Source organism: Microcaecilia unicolor, chromosome 2 (genome assembly GCF_901765095.1).
Source record: "Microcaecilia unicolor chromosome 2, aMicUni1.1, whole genome shotgun sequence".
Taxonomy (NCBI): Eukaryota; Metazoa; Chordata; class Amphibia; order Gymnophiona; family Siphonopidae; genus Microcaecilia; species Microcaecilia unicolor.
In genome coordinates, this window is record NC_044032.1 from 566,378,474 (window position 1) to 566,404,579 (window position 26,106).

Sequence of the window (26,106 nt, forward strand, 5' to 3'; positions counted from 1 at the left end):
CACCAGGTCTCAGAGATTCCTATTATATATAATTTTTCATTTAGTGCAGTATATTCTAACTGTTACATCTTATTTCTTAGGCTCCTGGCATTCGCATATAGACATTTCAAACTGTGTTTGGTGCTCCTATTTACATCATGCTTAGTACTTGACAGTACTAATTTGCAATCTTTTGTCTGATTTTTATTTTTATTTAGAGACACCTGATCAACTACGGTCTCCTTTGCAACCTCACTATCAGGATACCCTATCTTCCCTGTTTTGGTGATATCTTTGAAAGATACCTTATCCCGAACCATGCGCTTATGAGCGACTGTCAGCCTCCCCCCCCCCCCCCCCCCCCCCCCCCCCCCCATTTCTAGTTTAAAAGCTCCTCTATCTCCTTTTTAAATGCCGATGCCAGCAGCCTGAACCCACCCTGGTTAAGGTGGAGCCCATCCTTTTGGAATAGGCTCCCCCTTTCCTAGAATGTTGCCCAGTTCCTAACAAATCTAAAACCCTCCTCCCTGCACCATCGTCTCATCCACGCATTGAGACTCTGGAGCTCTGCCTGTCTCTTGGGTCCTGCGCGTGGAACAGGTAGCATTTCAGAAAATGCTACTCTAGAGGATCTGGATTTGAGCTTTCTACCTAAGAGCCTAAATTTGGCTTCCAGAACCTCTCTCCCACATTTTCCTATGTCATTGGTACCCAAATGTACCAAGACAGCTGACTCCTCCCCAGCACTATCTAGAATCCTATCTAGGTGACGTGTGAGGTCCGCCACCTTCGCACCAGGCAGGCAAGTCACCAGGCGATCCTCACGTCCACCAGCCACCCAGCTATCTATATGCCTAATGATCGAATCACGAACTACAACAGCTGTCCTAACATTTCCCTCCCTTGGAGACATATCCTCGTTGCAAGAGGATAGTACATCCCCTGGTGGGCAGGTCCTGGCTACAGGAGTACTTCTTACTTCACCAAGGTGATGCTCTCCTTCTAGGAGACCTCCCTCCTCCAAGGTTTCACAAGGGCTACCAGACTGGAGGTGGGACTTCTCTACAACATCCCTGTATGTCTCCTCTATGTACCTCTCTGTCTCCCTCAGCTCCACCAAGTCTGCTGCTCTAGCCTCAAGAGAACGGACACGTTCCCTGAGAGCTAGGAACTCTTTGCATCGGGCACACACATATGACATCTCACCAACTGGGAGATAATCATACATGTGACACTCAATGCAAAAGACTGGATAGCACCCCTCTCGCTGCTGGACTGCTGACTCCATCTTAGTGTTTTTGAGTTTTTTAATAATTTAAAACTTGCTGCAGTATTAAGGATATTAGCCTAATATAAAAGTGTCTTTTACTTTATATAGTATATTGTATGATTTAGTTAGTGTTTCCTTCTTAGATGGTAATGAAATGTATTTAAAACTCTGTAAGAGCACTCCTTGCTTGTTACCCTAATTACAATAACTGACTACAAATGAAGAGTTGTCCTAGGGGTGGGCGGGAAGATTAAAGTAGATCCTGCAGTGCCTGTTAGATTCTATCTGTTAATGCTGTAGTACAAAATTTTTAAAACTAAGTGGAAAAGACTATGGAGATTAGTTGTTAAAATTTGCTTTTTATATTTATTTTGCTTAACACGAACCTACAATTCCTCCTTTAAACCCCAATCTTTACGTTCCCAAAGCACAAAGCAAAATAGCGTTCACTTACCAGAGAAATGTTCTCTGCTCTCGGAACTTCTCAGAAAGAAAGTTGTGGGACCTTTCCTCTTTATATAGTTTTGAATCTAAGGGGCCTCTTTTAAATAGGCTCTGAAGCTAACTCAGCAACCTATGCAAGTATTCTACTTCACCACACCTTAATTAACATTTAATTGAGGTCGCTGGATGAGCTACATCTCCAGCAGCCAAGGATTCTATTCCCGGTACTTGTGCAGGAAAAAACGGGGGCTGCATCCCATCCTAGATCTAAGGGGCCTGAAGAAGTTTCTAGTTCGATAAAAGGAACAGAAAATAACTGCCTTTTAGAACAAGAGTTTTTGACTGTTTAGTTTCTACCTATAGAAAAAGTTTCAGTTTAAAACTATGGGAAAAGGGTTTGTACACTATGGCAACAAGTTAATGATGCTTGCTTTTCTCTCTCTCTCTTTCTCTCTCTTTCTCTGTCTCTTTCTCTCTCTCTCTTTCTCTGTCTCTTTCTCTCTCTCTTTATTCCCCCTTAATACTAAATTAGATCCTGCAGTGCCTGTTAGATTCTATCTAATGCTGTGGTACAATGTTTTTAAAACAAAGTGGAGAAGACTATGGAGATTAGTTGATAAAATTTGCTTTTTATATTTTTATTTTGCCTAACACGAACCTACAATTCCTCCTTTAAACCCCAATCTTTAAGTTCCCAAAGCAAAATAGCGTTCACTTACCAGAGAAATGTTCTCTTCTCTTGGAACTTCTCCGTAGGGAGTGCATAACCAGCTTGGTTGATGCACTCCCTTCGGAGCTGGTTGAGCCTTTTCGCCAGGTGGTCAGGCAGCAGAAGGCGTGTCGCCAATTCCTGGCCATGGGTACTTTTGACATTTTTGACGTGGCATCCAGGGTCGCTGCTCAGGGTATAGTGATGCGCAGACTCTCATGGCTGCGGGTCTCAGACCTGGATCATTCTGTTCAGCAGCGAATGGTGGATGTGCCTTGTGGGGGGGGGGGGGGCAATCTTTTTGGTGAAAAAGTAGAGGATCTAGTTGATGAAATCAAGAAACATAATGATGCTATGGATTCTCTTTCCCACCAGCAGCCTTCTACTGTCTCCTTATCTAGGAGGTTTTTTGGCGGGAGGAGGAGTGCTCCCTATACCTATTCTAGGCGTAGGTACACTCCTGCTTCTCGGCAGCCTGTCCAGGCTCAACCCCAGCACGCTCGTTCTCGTCAATAGTGTGCGACTAAGGCCCATTCTGCTTTCCAGCAAAAGCGAGGGATGGGCTTTTGACTGGCTCCAGTTCATCATAGCCTCAATAAAAGTGTCCGTAACGGACGATTTGCCGGTTGGTGAGAGGTTGATGTTTTTTTCACCTAAGGTGGCCTATCATAACCTCCGATCAGTGGGTTCTTCAAATAGTCTGGTTAGGATACACCCTCAATATGGAATCCAAACCTCCAAATTGCCCACTGGGAGCTCATTCTTACAGTTCCCAGCACAAGCAGGTACTTGCAGAGGAACTCTCCGCCCATCTAAAGGCCAGTGCGGTCAAACCCAGAGGAAGAAGGGCTGGGATTCTATTCCCGGTACTTGTGCAGGAAAAAACGGGGGCTGCGTCCCATCCTAGACCTAAGGGGCCTGAACAAGTTTCTAGTTCGATAAAAGTTCAGGATGGTTTCTCTGGGCACCCTTCTTCCCCCATGATTCAAGAGAGTGATTGGCTATGCTCTCTGCACTTAAATGATGCTTACACACACATCTCGATACTTCCAACTCACAGGAAGTATCTTCGATTTCGGCTGGGAAGTCAGCACTTTCAGTACTGTGTGCTGCCTTTTGGTCTGGCGTCTGCGCCCAGAGTATTCACAAAGTGCCTGGCGGTTGTTGCAGCGTCACTATGCAGACTGGGAGTGCATGTGTTCCCTTATCTCGACGATTGGCTGGTGAAGAGCACCTCGAAGGCAGGCGCTCAGCAGTCCATGCAAATGACTATTCAAGTGCTAGAACTACTGGGGTTCATAATCAATTACCCCAAGTCCCATCTCATCCAGTGCAAAAGTTGGAATTCATTGGAGCCCTGTTGAACACAAAGACAGTTCAAGCTTATCATCCCGAGACAACGGCAGACAACCTCCTGTCCCTGGTGTCCATGGTTCGAGCGACTCAAAAGATAACGGCTAGGCAGATGTTGAGACTTCTGGTGCACATGGCCTCCACAATTCATGATGACTCCCATGGCACGTCTACACATGAGATCGGCTCAGTGGACCCTAGCTTCCCAGTGTTATCAAGCTGCAGGGAGTCTAGAGGATGTAATCCAACTATCCACCGACTTCCAGAATTCTCTGCAGTGGTGGACGATTCGATCCAATTTGACCTTGGGGCGTGCATTCCAAATTCCTCAGCCACAAAAAGTGCTGACGGCGGATGCATCCCTCCTTGGATTGGGATCTCATGTAGATGGTCTTCACACTCAAGGAGCCTGGTTCTTTCAGGAAAAATTTCTACAGATCAATCTTCTGGAATTGCGAGCGATCTGGAACACGCTAAAGGCTTTCAGAGACCAGCTGTCCAACCAAATCACATTGATTCAGACAGATAAGTTGCCATGTATTACACCAACAAGCAGGGGGGAACTGGATCTCATCCTCTGTGTCAGGAAGCCGTCCAGATGTGGCTTTGGGCGCACCGTCATGGTATGTTTCTGCAAGCCACTTATCTGGCAGGCGTAAACAGTCTGGCCGATAGCCTGAGCAGGATAATGCAACCTCACGAGTGGTCACTGAACATGGGAGTAATCCGCAAGATCTTCCTAGCGTGGGGCACCCCCATGTCAGACTAGCGTCCGAAGCCTTTCTCCTGCATTGGGAAAGAGGCCTTCTGTATGCATATCCTCCCATACCTCTGGTAGGGAGGACTTTGCTGAAACTCAAGCAAGACTGCAGAACCATGATCCTGATTGCACCCTTCTGGCCGTGTCAGATTTGGTTCCCTCTTCTTCTGGAGTTGTCCTCCGAAGAACTGTGGCGATTAGAGTATTTTCCAACACTCAAAACGAGGGGTCGCTTCTACATCCCAACCTCCAGTCCCTGGCTTTCATGGCCTGGATGTTGAGAGCTTAGAATTCGCCTCCTTGGGTCTTTCAGAAGGTGTCTCCCGTGTCTTGCTTCCAGGAAAGATTCCACGAAGAGGTGTTACTCTTTCAAATGGAGAAGGTTTGTCTTCTGGTGTGACAGCAAAGCCCTAGATCCTCTTTCTTGTCCTACACAGACCCTGCTTGAATACCTTCTACACTTGTCAGAGTCTGGTCTCAAGACCAACTCCGTAAGAGTTCACCTTAGTGCGATTAGTGCTTATCATTGCCATGTAGAGGGTAAGCCTATCTCTGGACAGCCTTTAGTTGTTCGCTTCATGAGAGGTTTGCTTTTGTCAAAGCCCCCAGTCAGACCTCCATAAGTGTCATTGGATCTCAACATCGTTCTTACCCAGCTGATGAAAGCTCCTTTTGAGCCACTGAATTTCTGCCATCTGAAGAACTTGACCTGGAAGGTCGTTTTCTTGGTGGCTGTTACTTCAGCTCGTAGGGTCAGTGAGCTTCAGGCCTTGGTAGTGCATGCACCTTACATCAGGTTTCATCACAACAGAGTAGTCCTCCATACACACTCTTAAATTCCTTCCGAAGGTGGTGTCTGAGTTCCATCTGAACCAGTCAGTTGTCTTGCCAACATTCTTTCCCCGTCCTCATACCCACCCTGGTTAAAGCAATTTGCATACCTTGGACTGCAAGAGAGCATTAGCCTTTTACGTGGAGTGGACGAAGCCCTTTAGGCAGTCTGCCTAGTTGTTTTTCTTTCAATCCCAACAGGAGGGGAGTCGTCATCAGAAAACGCACAGTCTCCAGTTGGCTAGCAGATTGCATTTCCTTCACTTATGCCCAAGCTGGGCTGACTTTAGATGTATTTTAGTTGTTTCTGAAGTTTGGGTTTGATATTTCCAGTTATTTCAGCTTCTATTCTGGGGTGTGCGTGAACTGTTGTGATGTTGTGGGTTCCATTGTTTTTGCTATGATTAGAAAGGGAGAGGGGTGGCTGCAATTCTTCTCAATATTTTTGACATACCCAAAGGGAAAGGTATTGAGGTCTTTGGGGGAGGGGAGGTTGGATGTTTCTAATGATCTGGAAGTGGGAGGAGGAGGGGTGTATAAAATGGGTTTCATACATTTTGGATTTGTTAGATATGGTTGGTGGGAGGGATCCAGATTGGGTAATTGTTCAACCTCTTGTTTTCTTGTTTATGGGTGATTTTAAGATAGTATCCTTGAATGTGAAGGGACTTAACTTAATTCGCCCTATAAGACTTCTGCCTCTGTTTGTTTTTTTTTACAAAGGACACGTTTATTGAAGCATCACCATCTCCTTTTGCATAATAGGCAGTATTTTGCTGCAATTTTTTGCCCCTCATCCTACAGCTAAAAAGCAGGGAGTGGGTATTGTGATTTCCAGCTCCCTTAAACCGATTAAACAATTAATATCAGACCCTAATGGTTGTTTTTTTTGGCTTTTTTACTTGAGCTTCGGAGGGTCCTTTGTAATTTTGTTTCCATCTATGCCCCTAATGACACCCAGAGCGCTTTTTACTTAGATCTAGAACAATCTCTTCCTCAGTGGCCTACAGGGTTTTGGATATTGGGCGGTGATTTTAATGTAATGCTGCTCCCTAAATTAGATTGGGCGGTGATTTTAATGTAACGCTGCACCCTAAATTAGATTCCATGGCGTAGTCTGTGCATAAACAGGCATATAGGCAAGCATTACATTATTTGCTGTCCCATATGGGGCTGGTGGATGGTTGAAGACATTTTCATGGCACAAGTAAACAATTCACATGCAGTTCAGCTTCTCATGTCTCTTCGTCACATATTGATTATTTTTTTCTTGACAAGGGATTTCTTTCCAGTGTGAACCGGGTGAAAATTGACTACATAGTATGGTTGGATCATGCCCCGATCTGGCTTAAATATAAGGGACGATGAGAAGCTCCGTTTTTGGAGACTTATTGAGACTTGTTGGATGAGGATTGTGTGGTGCAAGATCTTAATATAGAAATAACTTTATTTCTTGCTGAGAACACTACTTCGGAGGTTTATTTGGTTACCCTTTGGGATAGTCTTAAGGCGTTTGTAAGAGGCCGCTTTAGCCGCTTTATTATGTGCGATAATAAGCTCAAAAAGGAGTATGAGAGCCAGGATAAAGCTCTTCAACTGCATCTCTCCCAGTTAGAGCATCAGTGTGCTCAGGTGCCTTGATGCATCAGATCCAGGATGTGCACAAGTCTCTAAAGGCTCTCTGGGTTGATGAGGTGGTGTTTATTTTGAACAAGGCAAGTGTATTTTGAGGAGAGTAATAAGGCTAGTAAATTGCTTGCCTCTCAACCAAAGCAGCAGCAGGTACAAACGCTGGTAGTTTCCATTCATGATCTGGATGGAGGGAGTATTCTAGAATAGAAGAATTGAGAGGTTGTTTTTGTACTTAAATCATGCTCTTTATTCTTAATCCACTGGATATTTGGAGGGGGTGACCCTTGCCTGTATTGCGGATAGTCAGAGGGAATTTTTGGATCAGGACATCCAGGTTGAGGAGTTAAATTTTGCTGTTTGGTCTCTGAAACCCTGTAAATTGCCAGGGTTGAGTGGCCTTACAGCTAAATTTTATAAAACGTTTTGGGGGCTTTTGGCTGCTCTGCTGGCCCAAATTTTTAATGGAGTTCTTCAGGGGGACCCTTTGTCTACTACTACTACTACTACTACTATTTAGCATTTCTATAGCGCTACAAGGCATACGCAGCGCTGTACAAACATAGAAGAAAGACAGTCCCTGCTCAAAGAGCTTACAATCTAATAGACAAAAAATAAATAAAGTAAGCAAATCAAATCAATTAATGTGAACGGGAAGGAAGAGAGGAGGGTAGGTGGAGGCGAGTGGTTACGAGTCAAAAGCAATGTTAAAGAGGTGGGTTTTCAGTCTAGATTTAAAGGTGGCCAAGGATGGGGCAAGACGTAGGGGCTCAGGAAGTTTATTCCAGGCGTAGGGTGCAGCGAGATAGAAGGCGCGAAGTCTGGAGTTGGCAGTAGTGGAGAAGGGAACAGATAAGAAGGATTTATCCATGGAGCGGAGTGCACGGGAAGGGGTGTAGGGAAGGACGAGTGTGGAGAGATACTGGGGAGCAGCAGAGTGAATACATTTATAGGTTAGTAGAAGAAGTTTGAACAGGATGCGAAAACGGATAGGGAGCCAGTGAAGGGTCTTGAGGAGAGGGGTAGTATGAGTAAAGCGACCCTGGCGGAAGATGAGACGGGCAGCAGAGTTTTGAACCGACTGGAGAGGGGAGAGGTGACTAAGTGGGAGGCCAGCAAGAAGCAGATTGCAGTAGTCTAAACGAGAGGTGACAAGGGTGTGGATGAGGGTTTTGGTAGAGTGCTCGGAAAGAAAGGGGCGGATTTTACGGATGTTGTAAAGAAAGAAACGACAGGTCTTGGCGGTCTGCTGGATATGAGCAGAGAAGGAGAGAGAAGAGTCAAAGATGACTTCTATAATGGAGGTTGGCAGTTCTATCTTCCTAAACCTGGAAAAGATGCTAAACAATGTGGCTCATACTGGATGATTTCTCTCATTTGGATGTTAAATTGCTGGCTAGTGTTCTTGCGAAACGTTTAAATATTCATATCTCTGATCTTATTCATGAAGATTTATTCCTCAGCATACCACAGGGGACATGTTCGGCGGGCCATTCAGCTTAACTGGTATGCCAGACAGGCCGGGATTCCCATGGTCTTATTAGATATCAACATCGAAAAGGAATTTCACCAGGTGTTTTGTACACTGAGTTTTTTGTCCACATAAGCTCTTTTGAGCAGGGACTGTCTTTTCTTCATGTTCAATTGTGAAGTGCTGCGTATGACTGGTAGCGCTATATAAATGATTTACAGTAGTAGTACGGTGGTAGTAATTTTAGATTATGTATCACTGCTCTACATACTTCTCACATTGCCAGAATCTGAGTAAATGTGGACTATTCCTACTACTACTACTACTTATCATTTCTATAGTGCTACTAGACGTATGCAGCGCTGTACACTTGAACATGAAGAGACAGTCCCTGCTTGATAGAGCTTACAATCTAATTAGGACAGTCAAACAGGACAAACAAGAGATAAGGGAATATTAAAGTGAGGATGATAAAATAAGGGTTCTGAACAAGTGAACATGGGTTAGGATTTAAAAGCAGCATCAAAAAGGTGGGCTTTTAGCTTAGATTTGAAGACGGCCAGAGATGGAGCTTGACGTACCGGCTCAGGAAATCTATTCCAGGCATAAGGTGCAGCAAGATAAAAGGAACGGAGTCAGTGGAGGAGAAGGGTGCAGATAAGAGAGATTTACCCAGTGAACGGAGTTCCCGGGGAGGAATGTAGGGAGAGATGAGAGTGGAGAGGTACTGAGGAGCTGCAGAGTGAATGCACTTATAGGTCAATAAGAGGAGTTTGAACTGTGTGCGGAAACGGATAGGAAGCCAGTGAAGTGACTTGAGGAGAGGGCTAATATGAGCATAACGACACTGGTGGAATATTAGTCGTGCAGCAGAATTTTGAACAGATTGAAGAGTAGAGAGATGGCTAAGTGGGAGACCTGTGAGAAGCAAGTTGCAATAATCTAAGCATGAGGTAAGAGTGTGGATGAAGATTATGATAGTGTGCTCAGAAGGGAAAGGGTGAATTTTGCTGATACTATAGAGAAAGAAACGACAAGTTTTAGCAGTCTGTTGAATATGTGCAGAGAAGGAGAGGGAGGAGTCGAAGATGACCCCAAGGTTACGAGCTGATGAAACAGGAAGGATGAGAGTGTTATCCACAGAAATAGAGAATGGGGGAGGAGGAGAGGTTGGTTTAGGGGGAAAGATAAGAAGCTCAGTCTTGGTCATGTTTAGTTTCAGATGGCGCTGAGACATCCAGGCAGCAGTGTCAGACAGACAGGCTGATACTTTGGCCTGGATTTCGGCTGAGATTTCTGGTGTGGAGAGGTAGATCTGGGAGTTATCAGTGTAAAGATGATACTGAAAACCATGGGATGAGATCAAAGTACCAAGGGAAGAAGTATAAATGGAGAAAAGAAGAGGTCCCAGGACAGATCCCTGAGGTACACCAACTGACAGTGGGATAGAAGTAGATGAGGATCCACTAGAGTATACACTAAAGGTACACTGGGAGAGATAAGAAGAAAGCCGGGAAAGAACAGAGCCCTGATATCCAAGTGAGGACAGCGTATCAAGGAGTAGGCTGTGATCAACAGTGTCAAAAGCACCAGATAGATCGAGAAGGATGAGGATAGAATAGAGAACTTTGGATCTGGCCAGGAACAGATCATTGGAGGCTTTAGCAAGCGCCTTTTCAATGGAATGGGGAACCAGGCAGGGTTGACCCGTCACCTTTGTTGTTTGCCTTAATGGAGGAGTCCTTAGCTGCTTGTATATGTCAGGATCCTGTTATCAATGGTGTAGGTATAGGGATGAAGGGGTACAAAATCTCCCTTTTTGCAGATGATATTTGTTACCAGTTACAGATCCTGAAACCTCTTTTTCCCTCATCATTCACACTTTAGTACATAATTACAGCCATACTGGGACAGACTGAAGGTCCATCGAGCCCAGTATCCTGTTTCCACAAGTACCTGGTAAGATCCCAAAACAGTACAATACATTTTATGCTGCTTATTCTAGAAATAACAAACAAAATACACAGAGTGTGTGTATGGCGATGCGATAGTCTTAAATACTATTTGAACTAAAGTGAAAGGGAGTCTCATACACAATTTGTCTGTAGATAGTAATATTGTTTTCACTCAATAGGTGAATATATTACATATATTCATGTCATAATCATTGACTCCACCTCCACCAACCCTTTTATAATCACAAAAAGCAACTTGCTCTGTTTTCTTCAGTAAATATATATTTGTCAAAAAGCAACACACTGCACTTATCTTAGGCGAAAAGGTGCCCTCTTAAATCCCCGACAGGTACCCGTTTCGTACAAACTTTGTCAAGGGGGAGTGGCTATAGTTCTGTCGAAGAAAAAGAGAAAACAGACGTCAAGTCTCATATGTATTTATCTTAACCTACTATTAAACTACATTGTATGATCGCAAGGTCTTTCTAAAAAGCGGTTCAAGGCTTACCCGATTCATGCCCCAGGCTTCAGTATGTGCTGGTTACAATCCTTTGAAATGAACAAAATGGCGATGGCGTTTTATCTAATTTCGTCTAAACAGCTGATAACATTACGTAGAACGTGCATACGTGAGGAACGTCAGAAGTTCTCAAAAAGTATAAATTCAATGTTCGTAACTTATATAAAAAAATGTATATATGTATTCCATAATATATCTTGCAATTGGGTCAAAAAATACTCAAAAACAAAACTTAAATACAACAATAGAACCAATGGGCAATATCGAGGCTAAATCGTTGCATAAACTGTCTCGGAAGGACTCTTTCTGATTTAGATTTAGAGTTAGAAAAAACTCCCCCATTGGATATATGTATTTAATCCTGCTGGTTCTATTGTATCGAGAGTGAAAATCCAGTAAGTCTCACGCTGAAGAATTCTTCTATTGAGATCACCTCCTCTTCTAGAGGGAAGTACCTGCTCTATTACCATACATTTTAAGTCTTCTACAGTGTGTTTGAGAGACACCCAATGCTGAACAAGTGGCGCTCCCAAATTTTGAGCATTGATGCGTGAGCGATGTTCTATCAATCTTTCATGTAGGGATCTGGTTGATTTGCCGATGTAGTATTTGTTACAGGGACAAACTATGTAATAAATAATACCTGTTGAACGGCACGAAGTATAACCTTTCAATGTAATTGTTCTATCTTTGAATGTAAAATAAGTCCCTTCAATGGTGGCTGGACATGTTTTGCAACGTGATTTCATGCATTTATAATGTCCTGTAGATCGCAACTGTTCTTTGTCCTTTAATAAAATCGGCAAAGCAGCTGGACTTAGGATCTCTTTAAGATTTTTAGATCGTGAGAATGCAGTTCTAATGTTGTAATCTGCAAATACTGGATGAGATCTGATAATGTCCCAATGTTTCCTAATTATCCCTGCTGTAGATTCCCCGCAGGGGGTATATCTGGTGACAAATGTCATGACACGGTCGTCTTGCTGATGTCGTTGTGTGCCCCGTAGTAGTAGGTCTCGGTTGTTGAATTTTGCTCTGGTATATGCACGTTTGATGACTTTACGTGGATAGTTTCTTTGTAGCAAATTAGTGCCAAATGCCTCAGAGTGTGCTTTGTAATCATCCTCCTTAGTGCAGATGCGCTTAAATCTCAAGAACTGAGAAAAGGGGAGACTTTGCCTCAATGCTCTAGGATGACAACTACCAAATTCCAAAAATGTGTTGCGATCAGTACTCTTGGTAAAGACTTTGGTAATAAATTGTTTGTTGGAAAATAGAATTTCTACATCTAAAAAATGGATACTGTCGTTGGACCATGTCACGGTGAATTGAATCCTAGTGTGGCGTTGATTCAGCCACTGATGAAATTCTAGTAGTTCTTCTACACTGCCATACCATATTATAAAGATGTCATCTATGTATCGTCTCCAGGTGCCAATCATTTTTTTATAAGGTGAAATGTGTAACCATTTGTTTTCAAATGCTGCCATATATAAATTTGCCAAGGTGGGCGCAAACGTGGCTCCCATCGCCACTCCTGATTTTTGCATAAATAACTCATCCTGGAAGCTGAAAAAATTGTTACACAAAGCCAACTTAGCCAAATCATAAATCAAACTAGTAGGTACCGAGTGTGGATTCGGACGGGCATTCAAAACTTCCAAAATGATATCTAATAGTTCTTCTTGTGGTATCATGGTATATAACGATTTAATATCGAAAGTACCCATTACAATGGGAGTATCGGGTAATGGCAGTTCCTGTAAGATGTTAAGAAAATGTGTTGTATCTTTAATGTATGCTGGCGTGATCTTAACATACTCTTGTAGAAACGAATCAACATATGTAGATAAAGGTTCGAGAAGTGATCCTCGTGAGGATATAATCGGTCTGCCCGGAGGATTCAAAAGATCTTTGTGAACTTTAGGCAGGGTGTATAGAACAGGAGTAATAGGAAATTGATTGTTCAAATATCTGAATTCTTTCTTCGTCAGGACTCCCGCTTCCTCTGCCATTTGTGTTATAAGAAGGATTTTCTCTTGTAGCTCTTTCGTAGGGTCATAATGTAACTTCACATAAGATGTTGTATCTGTCAGTTGCTGATAGATTTCAGTCTCATATTTTGATCTATCTAAGATCACAGTAGCGCCCCCCTTATCTGCACGCTTTACTACCACTTCGGTGTTAGTTCTCAAAGATCGTAAAGCTTTACGTTCTTCAAAGGATAAATTATCTTTAAATCTATGTGTGTCCTTACTGTGTAATTGATATACATCTTTCAGGACAAGTTGTTTAAAGGCTGCTACTACTGGATCTATAGGGATCGGTGGTATCCATTGAGATTTTGTTTTTACACGAGAAACATCCTGAGTTTCTTTGTCATTGAAAAAAATTTTTAATTGTAAAGCTCGAACAAATTTCTCTAGATCTATCCTGAATTGGAAAGTGTTGAAGGATAGTGCAGGGACGTATGATAATCCTTTCGATAATAATGATATTTCTGCCTCATTTAGAGAATGTTTAGATAAATTTATTACATTTAAATTTGTTGGAGTTGAGATCGTGTCCGTGGGCGGGACCTGAACCCTCCTCTGTGCGTCCCTTTTCTGTTGCCTCTTGGTTTTGCACTGGTTTGACGTTGGTCTAAAAAATCGTCTGTTCCACTCACTGAGGAACTATCCGAAAAATGAAAAGCCTTAAATGCCAGATGTTCGTGACTTGTATCTGTGATATTGGATGTAATCTTCTCAACTACTTGATTACCTTTATTGTACATCCATGGATATACTCGTCCTTGTGCGTGATCTTTCCTGTCACGAGATAACTTTTTCAATTTCATTTTTCTTAGTGACTCTCTGAACTGATCAACACTTTCTTTTAACTGGGAATACTTTGAGAGAAAAACTTGCTCAGATACATCTTGTTTTAATCGTTCTAATTCCTTGTCTAGAAGTTCTTTTTCATGTTGTAATACCATTCGAGATTGTTCTATGACCAAGAGCATGAGATCCAACGAACACTTGTTTAATATCATATTCCATTTGGAAATAAATTCTTCTTGCTCTTTAAAAATTTGTGGAGCTTTATAAATCCTTAGACCACGGGGTATTTGTTCAGTTTTGCAATATTCAACCAAAGCTGAGCTATTAATTTCCAGCTTTGCAGAAGATTTGAAATTAGACAAAAGCGTTTCCCAATCAGTGTCCAAGGTATCACTCCCCATGGGAGTTAACGTGGCAAAATGTTGTAATAAATCTGTCGCTACATCTGCACTGAAGCTGAACCCGGTCTTCCAAGAACCTGCGGCCATTTTTTATCAGTGTTAACTCAAATAATGATTGAGACCGTCACTCTGTCTCATGTGTTAAAATAACAAACAAAATACACAGAGTGTGTGTATGGCGATGCGATAGTCTTAAATACTATTTGAACTAAAGTGAAAGGGAGTCTCATACACAATTTGTCTGTAGATAGTAATATTGTTTTCACTCAATAGGTGAATATATTACATATATTCATGTCATAATCATTGACTCCACCTCCACCAACCCTTTTATAATCACAAAAAGCAACTTGCTCTGTTTTCTTCAGTAAATATATATTTGTCAAAAAGCAACACACTGCACTTATCTTAGGCGAAAAGGTGCCCTCTTAAATCCCCGACAGGTACCCGTTTCGTACAAACTTTGTCAAGGGGGAGTGGCTATAGTTCTGTCGAAGAAAAAGAGAAAACAGACGTCAAGTCTCATATGTATTTATCTTAACCTACTATTAAACTACATTGTATGATCGCAAGGTCTTTCTAAAAAGCGGTTCAAGGCTTACCCGATTCATGCCCCAGGCTTCAGTATGTGCTGGTTACAATCCTTTGAAATGAACAAAATGGCGATGGCGTTTTATCTAATTTCGTCTAAACAGCTGATAACATTACGTAGAACGTGCATACGTGAGGAACGTCAGAAGTTCTCAAAAAGTATAAATTCAATGTTCGTAACTTATATAAAAAAATGTATATATGTATTCCATAATATATCTTGCAATTGGGTCAAAAAATACTCAAAAACAAAACTTAAATACAACAATAGAACCAATGGGCAATATCGAGGCTAAATCACTGCATAAACTGTCTCGGAAGGACTCTTTCTGATTTAGATTTAGAGTTAGAAAAAACTCCCCCATTGGATATATGTATTTAATCCTGCTGGTTCTATTGTATCGAGAGTGAAAATCCAGTAAGTCTCACGCTGAAGAATTCTTCTATTGAGATCACCTCCTCTTCTAGAGGGAAGTACCTGCTCTATTACCATACATTTTAAGTCTTCTACAGTGTGTTTGAGAGACACCCAATGCTGAACAAGTGGCGCTCCCAAATTTTGAGCATTGATGCGTGAGCGATGTTCTATCAATCTTTCATGTAGGGATCTGGTTGATTTGCCGATGTAGTATTTGTTACAGGGACAAACTATGTAATAAATAATACCTGTTGAACGGCACGAAGTATAACCTTTCAATGTAATTGTTCTATCTTTGAATGTAAAATAAGTCCCTTCAATGGTGGCTGGACATGTTTTGCAACGTGATTTCATGCTAGAAATAAGCAGTGAATTTTCCCCAAGTCCATTTTAATAATGCTCTATGAACTTTTCCTTTAGGAAGCCATCCAAACCTTGTTTAAACTCCGCTAAGCTTAACTGCTTTTACTACATTCTCTGGCAATGAATTCCAGAGTTTAATTACATGTTGAGTGAAGAAATATTTTCTCCGGTTCGTTTTAAATTTACTACTTTGTAGCTTCATTGCATGCTCACTAGTCCTAGTATTTTTGGAAAGAGTAAACAAATGATTCATGTCTAACCGTTCCACTCCACTCATTATTTTATAGATCTCTGTCATATATCCCCTCAGCTGACTTTTTTCCAAGCTGAAGAGCCCTAGCTGCTTTAGCCTTTTCTCATAGGGAAGTCGTCCCATCCCCTTTATCATTTTCGTCACCCTTCTCTGTACCTTTTTTAAATTCCACTATATCCTTTTTGAGATGCGGTGACCAGAATTGAACACAGTTTTCGAGGTGCAATTGCACCATGGAGCGATACAAAGGCATTATAACATTCTCATTTTTGTTTTCCATTCCTTCCCTAATACCCAACATTCTGTTTGCTTTCTTAGCTGCCGGCACACACTGAGCAGAGGGTTTAAAATGAATGCTGCTAAATCCGACATTTTGAATATTACTCTGGCCCCTGGTAGAGCACATTCCTTGAAGAATTCTTTGCCCTTTGGGTTGGCTAAGACATTTGGTATTTAGGAGTAAACATCTGCCTGGATTTTTCAAATCTCTATAGATATATTTACCAGGTGGTGCTCCATGGAGTTTTCTTTGGCCCTTTATCGGTGGCATGGTCTGACTCATACTTGTTTGGCCGGATATCCTTCTGCAAAATGATGTTGTTGGCCAGATTTCTTTACTTGTGCTAGATGCTTTCGGTACCCATCCGCAAGCGGGTTTCGGACAACCTGCGGTGTAAGTTATTCCAGTATATCTGGAAGAAAAGACGTACCAGAGTGTCCCAAGTGGGTTTTAGTGTAGAGGCTGAGTGAGGGGGCTCTGGGTGTCCCTGATCTCAGATGCTGGTATTGGGGTATACAGCTTCATGCAGTGATGGTATGGTGGATAGCTTCTCCTGTGCCATGGGTGAGGTTGGATAGTGTCACATGTAGGCTGTTTTTTTGGATACCGCTGGTGGTGCCCGAGCAATGGAAAGTTCAGAATCCTATCATACACAGTTCTTTGGCCCTTTGGATTCGCTGGTTTCTCATATTTCTCAGGGGTAGACGGGTTCCCCAGTGTGCCCCACATTCTTCCCTGAGTTTGGTTATTGTAGGATGGCCTAAGCATTCTTTTCAGAATTGGGAGCAGAAGGGGGTTGTGGCTTCTTGGTCAGATGTTTCAGGAGGGTGACTTTCTCTTTTCTTTTTCAGAGTTGCAGCATAAGTTTCACTTAGATAGTAAAGACTTTTTTCATTATCTACAGCTTAGGCACCTGCCTCATAGTGAGCCTTCGGGGTTGGGGTGGGGGAGAAGGGGAGCTCAGGATCCTTCAACTCCATTTGAAGATTTTTTTAACCAAGGGTTTGCGCCAACATAAGATGATCTCCTCTTTTTATGATTTTTTTTTTGTGTCTGTTGGGTGCGCCACAGACACCTTCTTATATTAAGAAGTGGGAGCTAGGCCTTTGTCAAGCTCTGAACTCAGTAGGTGTGGGAGACCGCTTATCACCTTATGACCCATATTTCTATTTCCACTAATTTGCTGAAAAATAGGGTGAAATCACTCTACAGATTGTATAGGGCTCTCACGACTATTGCTAAATTTTTTCCAAATTATAAGGGGGTTTGTTGGTGAGATTGTGGTGGACTGGGAATCTATTCCCATGTTTAATGGTCTTACCCTCTTTTTGGACCTTTTTGGGTTGGTTGGGCAGGGATTTTTTCACAAATGCTTTCTGCTCCTATATCCATGGATCCTGCCCTGTTTTTGTTGCATATGGTACCTGGTTCTTTCTTCCCAGATGTGGTGAAGGTACTTATCCACTGTATAGCAGTTCTTCATCAAGAGGTTGCAAAATGCTGGCGATCAGCCATGCTTTTCTGCAGATGGCACAGCTTCAGAGTGCATTATGGGAAGTCTACTATTTCAGTAAGCTGACGGCACAGAGGCAAGGCCGTTTGGCTGCTTTTGTACGGGTTTGGACACCCTTTCTCACTTGTTATCAAAATGTAAGCCCGTAGACTGTTGCCTTGGGGCTCTGGGATTTACTGCACTGGAGTTGACAATTGCCACCCTCTGCCTGTTGCTCTTCTTGTGGTGTGGGGGGGAGGGGAGGGGTAGTTCGGTTTTGGCTTGGGGTTTTGTCAAATGTATTATTGGATTTTTTTTATTTAGCATTGGCTTTTATTGTCACTTGACTTGAAAAATAAAGTAAAAAAAAATTTATTGCAATTAATTGCACAATTAAGTGTATTTTTATTTATTTCCCAGTACAGCTCCTTGTGATTGGGGATAATCTTCATTGACCCAGATACAAAATAAGTACCTGTGTATCAAATCTCATCCCTTTTCCCTTCCATAAAGGACTGATGATCTCTTTCCCACCCCAAAATCCAACATTTCTCCCTATTGTCTTCCTTTCCTCCCTCTCATCTTCCCCCTGGACTATTATCGCTCTGCCTTCTCTTCCTTCTTCCCTCCCTCCCTCTCCCTCTCCTCTACCTTCATGGACAGTGACACAAACTTGGTGGTGAGCAGCACCAGGCTCTTCTTGTGGCTGCCTGAGCTCACTGCCTTGGCTATAGCTTCCACCAGTGGCCTCTCCAGTTCTGCTTGCAGGTCTGCAGCTCACTCTCTTCCCCCTCCACTATGGTCTACCTTTAAGGTGGTCTTCTGTTGGTCACCGGCAACATTTCACATAGGCTGCCTGCTCCCTGCTCCGAAGCTTTCCCTCTGGCTTGTCCTGCCTCCTCTGGCATCACTTCCTATTTCTGGATTGGACAGACAGGTCAGAGGGAAAGCTTTGGAGCAGGCTGCAGGCAGTGTATGTTCAATGCTGCTGCTGGAGACCAACAGAAGACCTGCATGTAGGGTGGGAGTTTGGGCATGGAAGAGACGGGATACTCTGCAATTTTATTAGCCACAGTTTTTTTTTAAATTGAGATTAATAAATAACTTGTTAATCATGGCATTAACTGAGGTTAACATACAGCCCTAAAAATTACTGAACAATAGTTTGTACAATAGAGAGTTAGACAAGCTGGAAGTAGGAAACTTTTAATACCAGTTTTGGAGATTACTTTGGATTAAGTTGTGCAAGCATTTGTAAGCTATACACTTAAGACCCTGAAAATCTACATGTATAGAGGTATAAAATATAATGAGTGGAGTGGAACAGGTGGATGTAAAGCCTCTGTTCACGCTTTCCAAAATACTAGGACTAGGGGGCATGCGATGAAACTACAGTGTAGTAAATTTAAAAGAAATAGGAGAAAAGTTTTCTTCACCTAACGCGTAATTAAACTCTGGAATTCGTTGCCGGAGAACGTAGTGAAGGCGGTTAGCTTGGCAGAGTTTAAAAAGGGGTTGGACGGTTTCGTAAAGGACAAGTCCATAGACCGCTACTAAATGGACTTGGGGAAAATCCACAATTTTGGGAATAACTCATATAAAATGTTTGTACGCTTGGGTAGCTTGCCAGGTGCCCTTGACCTGGATTGGCCGCTGTCGGGGACAGGATGCTGGGCTCGATGGACCTTTGGTCTTTTCCCAGTATGGCATTAATTATGTACTTATATAGGTTTCATGTTTGGCTCTAACAGCCTAAGTGTAACATCTGGATTTCCCATGTCCAAGCAAAATTTTATAATCTATATGTATAGGAACCAAATCCTATACACCTACAGCCCTAATTTAGGCAGGCCGTAGAAGTAGGAATTGATGTGCAGGTCAGTATGTGTCAAGTTTCACCAGTATTTTAGATCCAAATCTGTTGATGTAGAGCCTGCTTTAGAACAAATAAGAAATGAACATTTATGCACTAAGTGCATTTGTGGAAGGGACAAAGGATTAAGGGAGCAACAAATTAAAACTGTGTTTTTGTTCTCAATATAGGATGGAGAAGATGTTGAAGATGAGGGAGCTGCTCCTACTAGAGCTAATCTTGAAGACATATTTTCTGCTGTAGATGAGGATACAAAGCAGCAGCTGAACAACATTGGCCATAATGTTATGAAAACACAGCAGGATGTAGCATTAAATGAGAGAGCAAGGTAATGTTCTCACCATAGTAGTTGAATGTAATTGTTCAATAGGTAGTCACTGTATCTAAAATTCACTTCATATGCACCGTATTCAGCTATGACAATAGCTAGATCAAGTACTTCAATTCTATTAACCAATTTCAAGGTGTATAAAAACAGGGAGGAAAAAGCCTCAGGCAGTAGAGGACATTTTCAGTTCAAACTGTGTTTGTGATCCTGCTGCATCGATCATCGGCAGGAAAATCTCTCCATCAAAATACATAAACATTTCCTAATTCTGTTAAATCACTTTTATAGGCTTTTTATAGGCTTTTTTTATAGGTATTTCAACAGCAGCTACTTAGCTTAAAGGCAGCAACTCTTTACAATTGAAGCATTCACCCTGACACTGGCCATTGTTTCGTGGGACCAGTCTACTTCTTCAGGGGGAGATTTTATTCAGATATGCTCTTGCTTAACGCTTCTAGCTGAGCACGTTCAAAATTGTCAAAATACTTTAATTTTAAAAGCCTATAAAAATTAAAATATTTCAACAATTTTGAACATGCTCAGCTAGAGGTGTTAAGCGAGAAAACACATTTGAATAAAATCTCCCCCTGAAGCAGCAGATTGGTCCTTTGAAATGATGGCCAGTGTCGAGATGAATGCTTCAGTTGTAAAGAGCGGTTGCTTTTAAGCTAAGTAGCTGCTGTTGAAATATTTTAATTTTTTGATGAAAAGCCTATAAAAATGATTTAACAGAATTAGGAAAAAAATGTTTGTTTATTTTGACGGGAGAGGTTTTTTTCTGCCGATGATTGATGCAGCAAGCTCACAAAGTTTGAATTGAAAATGTCCTGCGCTGTCTGAGGCTGCTTCCTCCTCGTTTTTATAAACCTTGAAATTGGTTAATAGAATTAAGGTACTTGATTTAGCTAATGTCATAGCTGAACATGGTGCATATGAAGTGAATTTTTGATACAGAATGGTTGTTAACTTCAAACCTCTTTGTGAGGTTTGTGATTGTTCAATAGGTACAATAGGTTCAATAGGTATTCAGAACAATTAATACTGTAATGTTGCAGGGAGAAATTCTATGAAGCTAAACTTCAGCAGCAGCAGAAAGAACTTAAACAGTTACAAGAAGAAAGGAAGAAACTTATTGGCATTCAAGAAAAAATTCAAGAACTGCAGAAGGCTTGTCCTGACCTTAAGGTATGTTAAGACATTTTCTGAAGTAAGAGCTATATAGAATCAAAACCCTGGATATGATTAGTTAAATGAATTGGTGTGCAAACTCTTGATTTTGTTTGGTTACTCTACAAACTAGGTGACAAATCTAGAAAGCACCAGAACAGAAATATCATTTGAGTTTATAAACTGCTTTTATGTTCTAAAGGCCAAGATCACTTTACAAAAAGCAAAGTAAGCAGCTATACCCTAAAACAGGCCTTGACAAATTTGTATTAAATCTTGGAGCCAGCCCAAAAACTTAAGAGCCAATAGTTGAGATCTCTGTTCTTCTTACCCACCCCTCCAATACTGTCCACAGTGAAAAAAATATTGTTTTGGGGGGGGGGGGGGGGGGGGGGCGATAAGGAGGAGCAAGAATTCCCTCTCAGATCAGCAATACCTATTTAAAAAACTGTTTACTAAGACTTTTCCTATTCTGTGTCTGTGAGCAAAGAATCTTCAGCAAATTAGTCCCAGAAGCCTGTAGTCTCCCTTCCCAAAGCTGTGTGACAGCACCACCTTGATAGGTGAAACAGAGGCACAGTCCTCTAGGAGCACACCATAAAACCAAACAAGTTCTGCATCCACAGAACCATCTTGGCCCACCCCCCAACAATGTAGAGCTAGAAAATTTCCCCATAAAACTTACCATATAGAAACATTCTGATTTTGGTGTGATTTCACTCCCAAATGCTCTTATTCCCAGGCATATTGCAAAGTAATACAACGTGACATAAAAGTCACTCAGGACCTAGATCAAATCTTTCCTTGTCATCAGCAGCAGATGAGTCCATTAAATGATGGGTTGTATCCACCTACCAGCAGGTGGAGATAGAGAACACTGAAAGACCATAGTGCCTCTAGGACGGCTAGCCCCAACTGCCTTCAGTATTTCTCTATCTCCCAGCAGGTGTGGACGTAGCGTGATCAGCTCCTGGATTTCAGATGCCTGTCTCCTTTATTGGGGGACGGGCCTGCTGTATGCGTATCCTCCCATACCCTTGGTAGGGAAGACTTTGCTGAAACTCAAGCAGGATCGTGGAACCATGTTTCTGATCGCTCCCTTCTGGCTGCGCCAGATCTGGTTCCCTCTTCTTCTGGAGTTGTCCTCCGAAGAACCGTGGGGTGTTTTCCAACCCTCATCACTCAGAACGAGGGGGCGCTTCTGCATCCCAACCTCCAGTCCTTGGCTCTCATGGCCTGGATGTTGAGAGCGTAGACTTTGCCTCCTTGGGTTTTCTGAGGGTGTCTCCCTAGTCTTGCTTGCTTCCAGAAAAGATTCCATGAAGAGGTGTTATTCTTTCAAATGGAGGAGGTTTGCCGTCTGGTGTGACAGCAAGGCCCTAGATCCTCGTCCTTGTCCTACACAGACCCTGCTTGAATAACTTCTACACTTGTCCGAGTCTGGTCTTAAGACCAGCTCTGTAAGAGTTCACCTTAGTGCGATTAGTGCTTTTCATTATCGTGTAGAGGGTAAGCCTATCTCGGGACAGCCTTTAGTTGTTCGCTTCATGAGAGGTTTGCTTTTGTCAAAGCCCCCTATCAAGCCTCCTACAGTGTCAAGGGATCTCAATGTCGTTCTCACCCAACTGAATTCCTGCCATCTGAAGTACTTGACCTGGAAGGTGATTTTCTTGGTGGCAGTCACTTCAGTTCGTAGAGTCAGTGAGCTTCAAGCCTTGGTAGCTCATGCTCCTTATACTAAATTTCATCATAACAAGAGTAGTCCTCCGCACTCACCCTAAGTTCTTGCCAAAGGTGGTGTCGGAGTTCCATCTGAACCAGTCAGTTGTCTTGCCAACATTCTTTCCCTGTCCTCATACCCGCCCTTCTGAATGTCAGTTGCACACATTGGACTGCAAGAGAGCATTGGCCTTCTATCTGGAGCGGACAAGCCCATTCAGACAGTCCGCCCAAATGTTTGTCTCTTTTGTTCCCAACAGAAGGGGAGTGTCTGTTGGGAAACGCACCATCTCTAATTGGCTAGCAGATTGCATTTCCTTCACTTACGCCCAAGCTGGGCTGACTCACGGCTCATAGTGTTAGAGCCATGGCAGCGTCATAGGCCCACTTGAAGTCAGCCACTATTGAAGAGATTTGCAAGGCTGCGACGTGGTCATCAGTCCACACATTCACATCTCATTACTGCCTACAGCAGGATACCCGACGCGACAGTCGGTTTGGGCAGTCGGTGCTGCAGAATCTGTTTGGGGTTTAGAATCCAACTCCACCCCCCTAGGCCCAAAAAGAGGAGGAGGAATAGCAATAATCTATAAATCTCACTTCACAGTCACAACAACAGCAGAATCTATTCTTTCCCAACTCGAAATAGCCTCAGTCAGAATCAACCACCCCAACCTACATGATCACCTAAACCTAGTCTTATTCTACAGACCCCCGGGCAATTGGCCAGATTCACAAACGCACTTTCTGGACTTTATATCAAACAGCTGTGTTACCTCCCAGAACCTTCTCATAGCAGAAGACATCAATCTTCACCTTGAAGATAATAACTCAAGCAATGTACGCGAATGCAAAGACTTCCTTCAAGTATGGGAGCTCCAGTGGCCAAACACACAACCCACCCATAACAAAGGACATACACTAGACATCATCACCCACAAATTCTCACCAGAACCAATTATCACACTAATAGATTCAAAATGGACAGCCAGACCATGGTCCGACCACTACAGTGCAAACCTTTCCCTCCACTGGAGAACAAAAAAGACACAACAAAAACAACAGACATATACTACGAGGGGCAAAATAGACCCACTAACATTCTGGCAACAATTCTACACCGACGAATGGACAACACCTACAGACTCACCCCAATTTCTCCAAGATTGGGATAACAGATGCAGAATAATACTAGACAATATAGCACCACTTCAAACCAGAACCTCACATAGAAAAAAAACTCAATACCATGGTTTAACGAAGAATTGAAAGAACTAAAAACACAAGTCAGAAGATTAGAAAGAGGATGGAGCAAGAAAAAAAGACAAAAACACACACAAAGACTGAAAACAACTACAAAGAAAATGCAAATACACGATCAGACAAACTAAAAGGACCTATTACAAAACTAAAATAGGACCAAACTACAAGGATACACACAAACTCTTCTCGCTCGTAAACAATCTTCTAAATACTACCAAGGTCACCTCTAACAACTCAGATACCCCATCAGCAACCAACCTTGCAAAATACTTCAATGAAAAAATCATAAAGCTCCGACTCATGATACCCACTAACACAACGGAGTACACAAATATCCTTGAATGTCTAGACCCAAAACCCGGAGAATACCCAGCAGATCAATCATGGACCGACTTTGACACGCTCTCATAAAAAGAGATCTCATATTGGCTCGGAGAATACGCCAAATCACAATGCAAATTAGACATCTGCCCTAACAATCTAATAAGATCCGCACCCAAACAATTCAAAACAGACCTCACGAATCACATAAATTACAGGCTTCAAAATGGACTCTTTCCCACGGATAAAGGAAACATCCTACTTACTCCGTTACCGAAAGATGCTAAAAAGAGCACAATGGACCTAACCAACTTTCGACCAGTAGCATCCATTCCACTCATGACCAAACTCATGGAAGGCATAGTGACGAAACAACTTACTGAATACTTAATTAAACATTCAATTCACGAGTCCCAATCAGGATTTTGGACGAATCACAGCACCGAAACTGGACTAATGTCCGCAATGAACTCATTCAAACAGGCAATTGCACCTGGTAACAACATCCTCCTGTTACAGTTCGACATGTTCAGTGCCTTTGACATGGTTAACCATGATATACTAATACATATACTAGAATACTTCGGAGTAGGAGGCATAGTTCTCAAATGGTTCAAAGGATTCCTGACCACAAGATCATACCAAGTAACAACGAATGCGGACAGATCACCCCCATGGACACCTGAGTGTGGAGTCCCCCAGGGATCCCCTCTCTCACCAACATTATTCAACTTAATGATGACACCTCTAGCCAAACTACTAGCCAATCAAAACCTCAACCCCTACATTTATGCAGATGACGTCACAATCTACATCCCATTCAAACAGGATCTAAATGAAATCACCAACGAGATCAACCAACGCCTCCAAATAATGCACACTTGGGCAGATGCATTCCAACTAAAACTTAACGCAGAAAAAACACAATGTCTGGTACTCACCTCACAACATAACACAAAAATCTTCACCACCATAATCACACCATACTGTTCCCTTCCTGTCTCACAAAACCTGAAAATTCTAGGAGTCACCATTGATCGAACCCTCACTCTTGATACCCACGTGAAAAACACAACGAAAAAGATGTTCTACACCATGTGGAAACTTAAAAGAGTAAAACCTTTCTTCCAGAGATACATCTTCCGTTCCCTGGTACAGTCAACGGTAATAAGTCATCTGGACTACTGCAATGCACTATACGTCGGATGCAAAGAACAGACAATCAAAAAACTCCAAACTGCCCAGAATACGGCTGCCAGACTCATATTTGGAAAAACTTCACTGGCTCCCACTTAAGGAACGCATTGCGTTCAAGATCTGCACGATTGTACACAAAATCATTCATACAGATGCCCCAAACTACATGCTAAACCTAGTAGACCCACCTTCCAGAAACACCACTAAATCATCCTGCAAATTTCTCAACTTGCACTACCCCAGCTGCAAAGGACTTAAATACAAGCTGATGCATGCCAGTACCTTCTCTTACATGAGCACGCAGTTATGGAATGCATTACCTACAGACTTGAAAGCAATCAACGAAACAACTATCTTTCAAAAATCTCTGAAAACAGACCTACTATTACCACTTATTTTTATAGTGCTGCTAGACATACACCGAGCTGTTCACAGATACTTATGAAACAGTCCCTGCTCGTCAAAGCTTACAGTCTATTCAAAACAGAGAAGCAGGACAAATAAGGAATTAGGGATTTACATTTATTATGGGAATGATTAAAAGAATCTGAGTATTAAACAGGTGAACAAGGGGTTAAGAGTTAAAAGGTGGGTTTTCAGCCTGGATTTGAATATGAGCATGACACTCCAATTCATATTCAGAAAGCCTATTCCAGGTGTGTAGTACAGCAAGATGGAAGGAGCTGAGTATTGACTG

General features: G+C 42.3%; 1 protein-coding gene across 1 annotated transcript in view; it reads left to right on the top strand.

The window, feature by feature from the left end:
* The window catches only part of PCM1 (pericentriolar material 1), an 866,960-nt gene that overhangs the window by 306,735 nt on the left and 534,119 nt on the right, over positions 1-26,106 (top strand). The window contains 2 exon segments of the mRNA XM_030191464.1: positions 19,585-19,742; positions 20,798-20,927. Of these exon segments, the coding sequence (XP_030047324.1) occupies positions 19,585-19,742; positions 20,798-20,927 (288 nt within the window).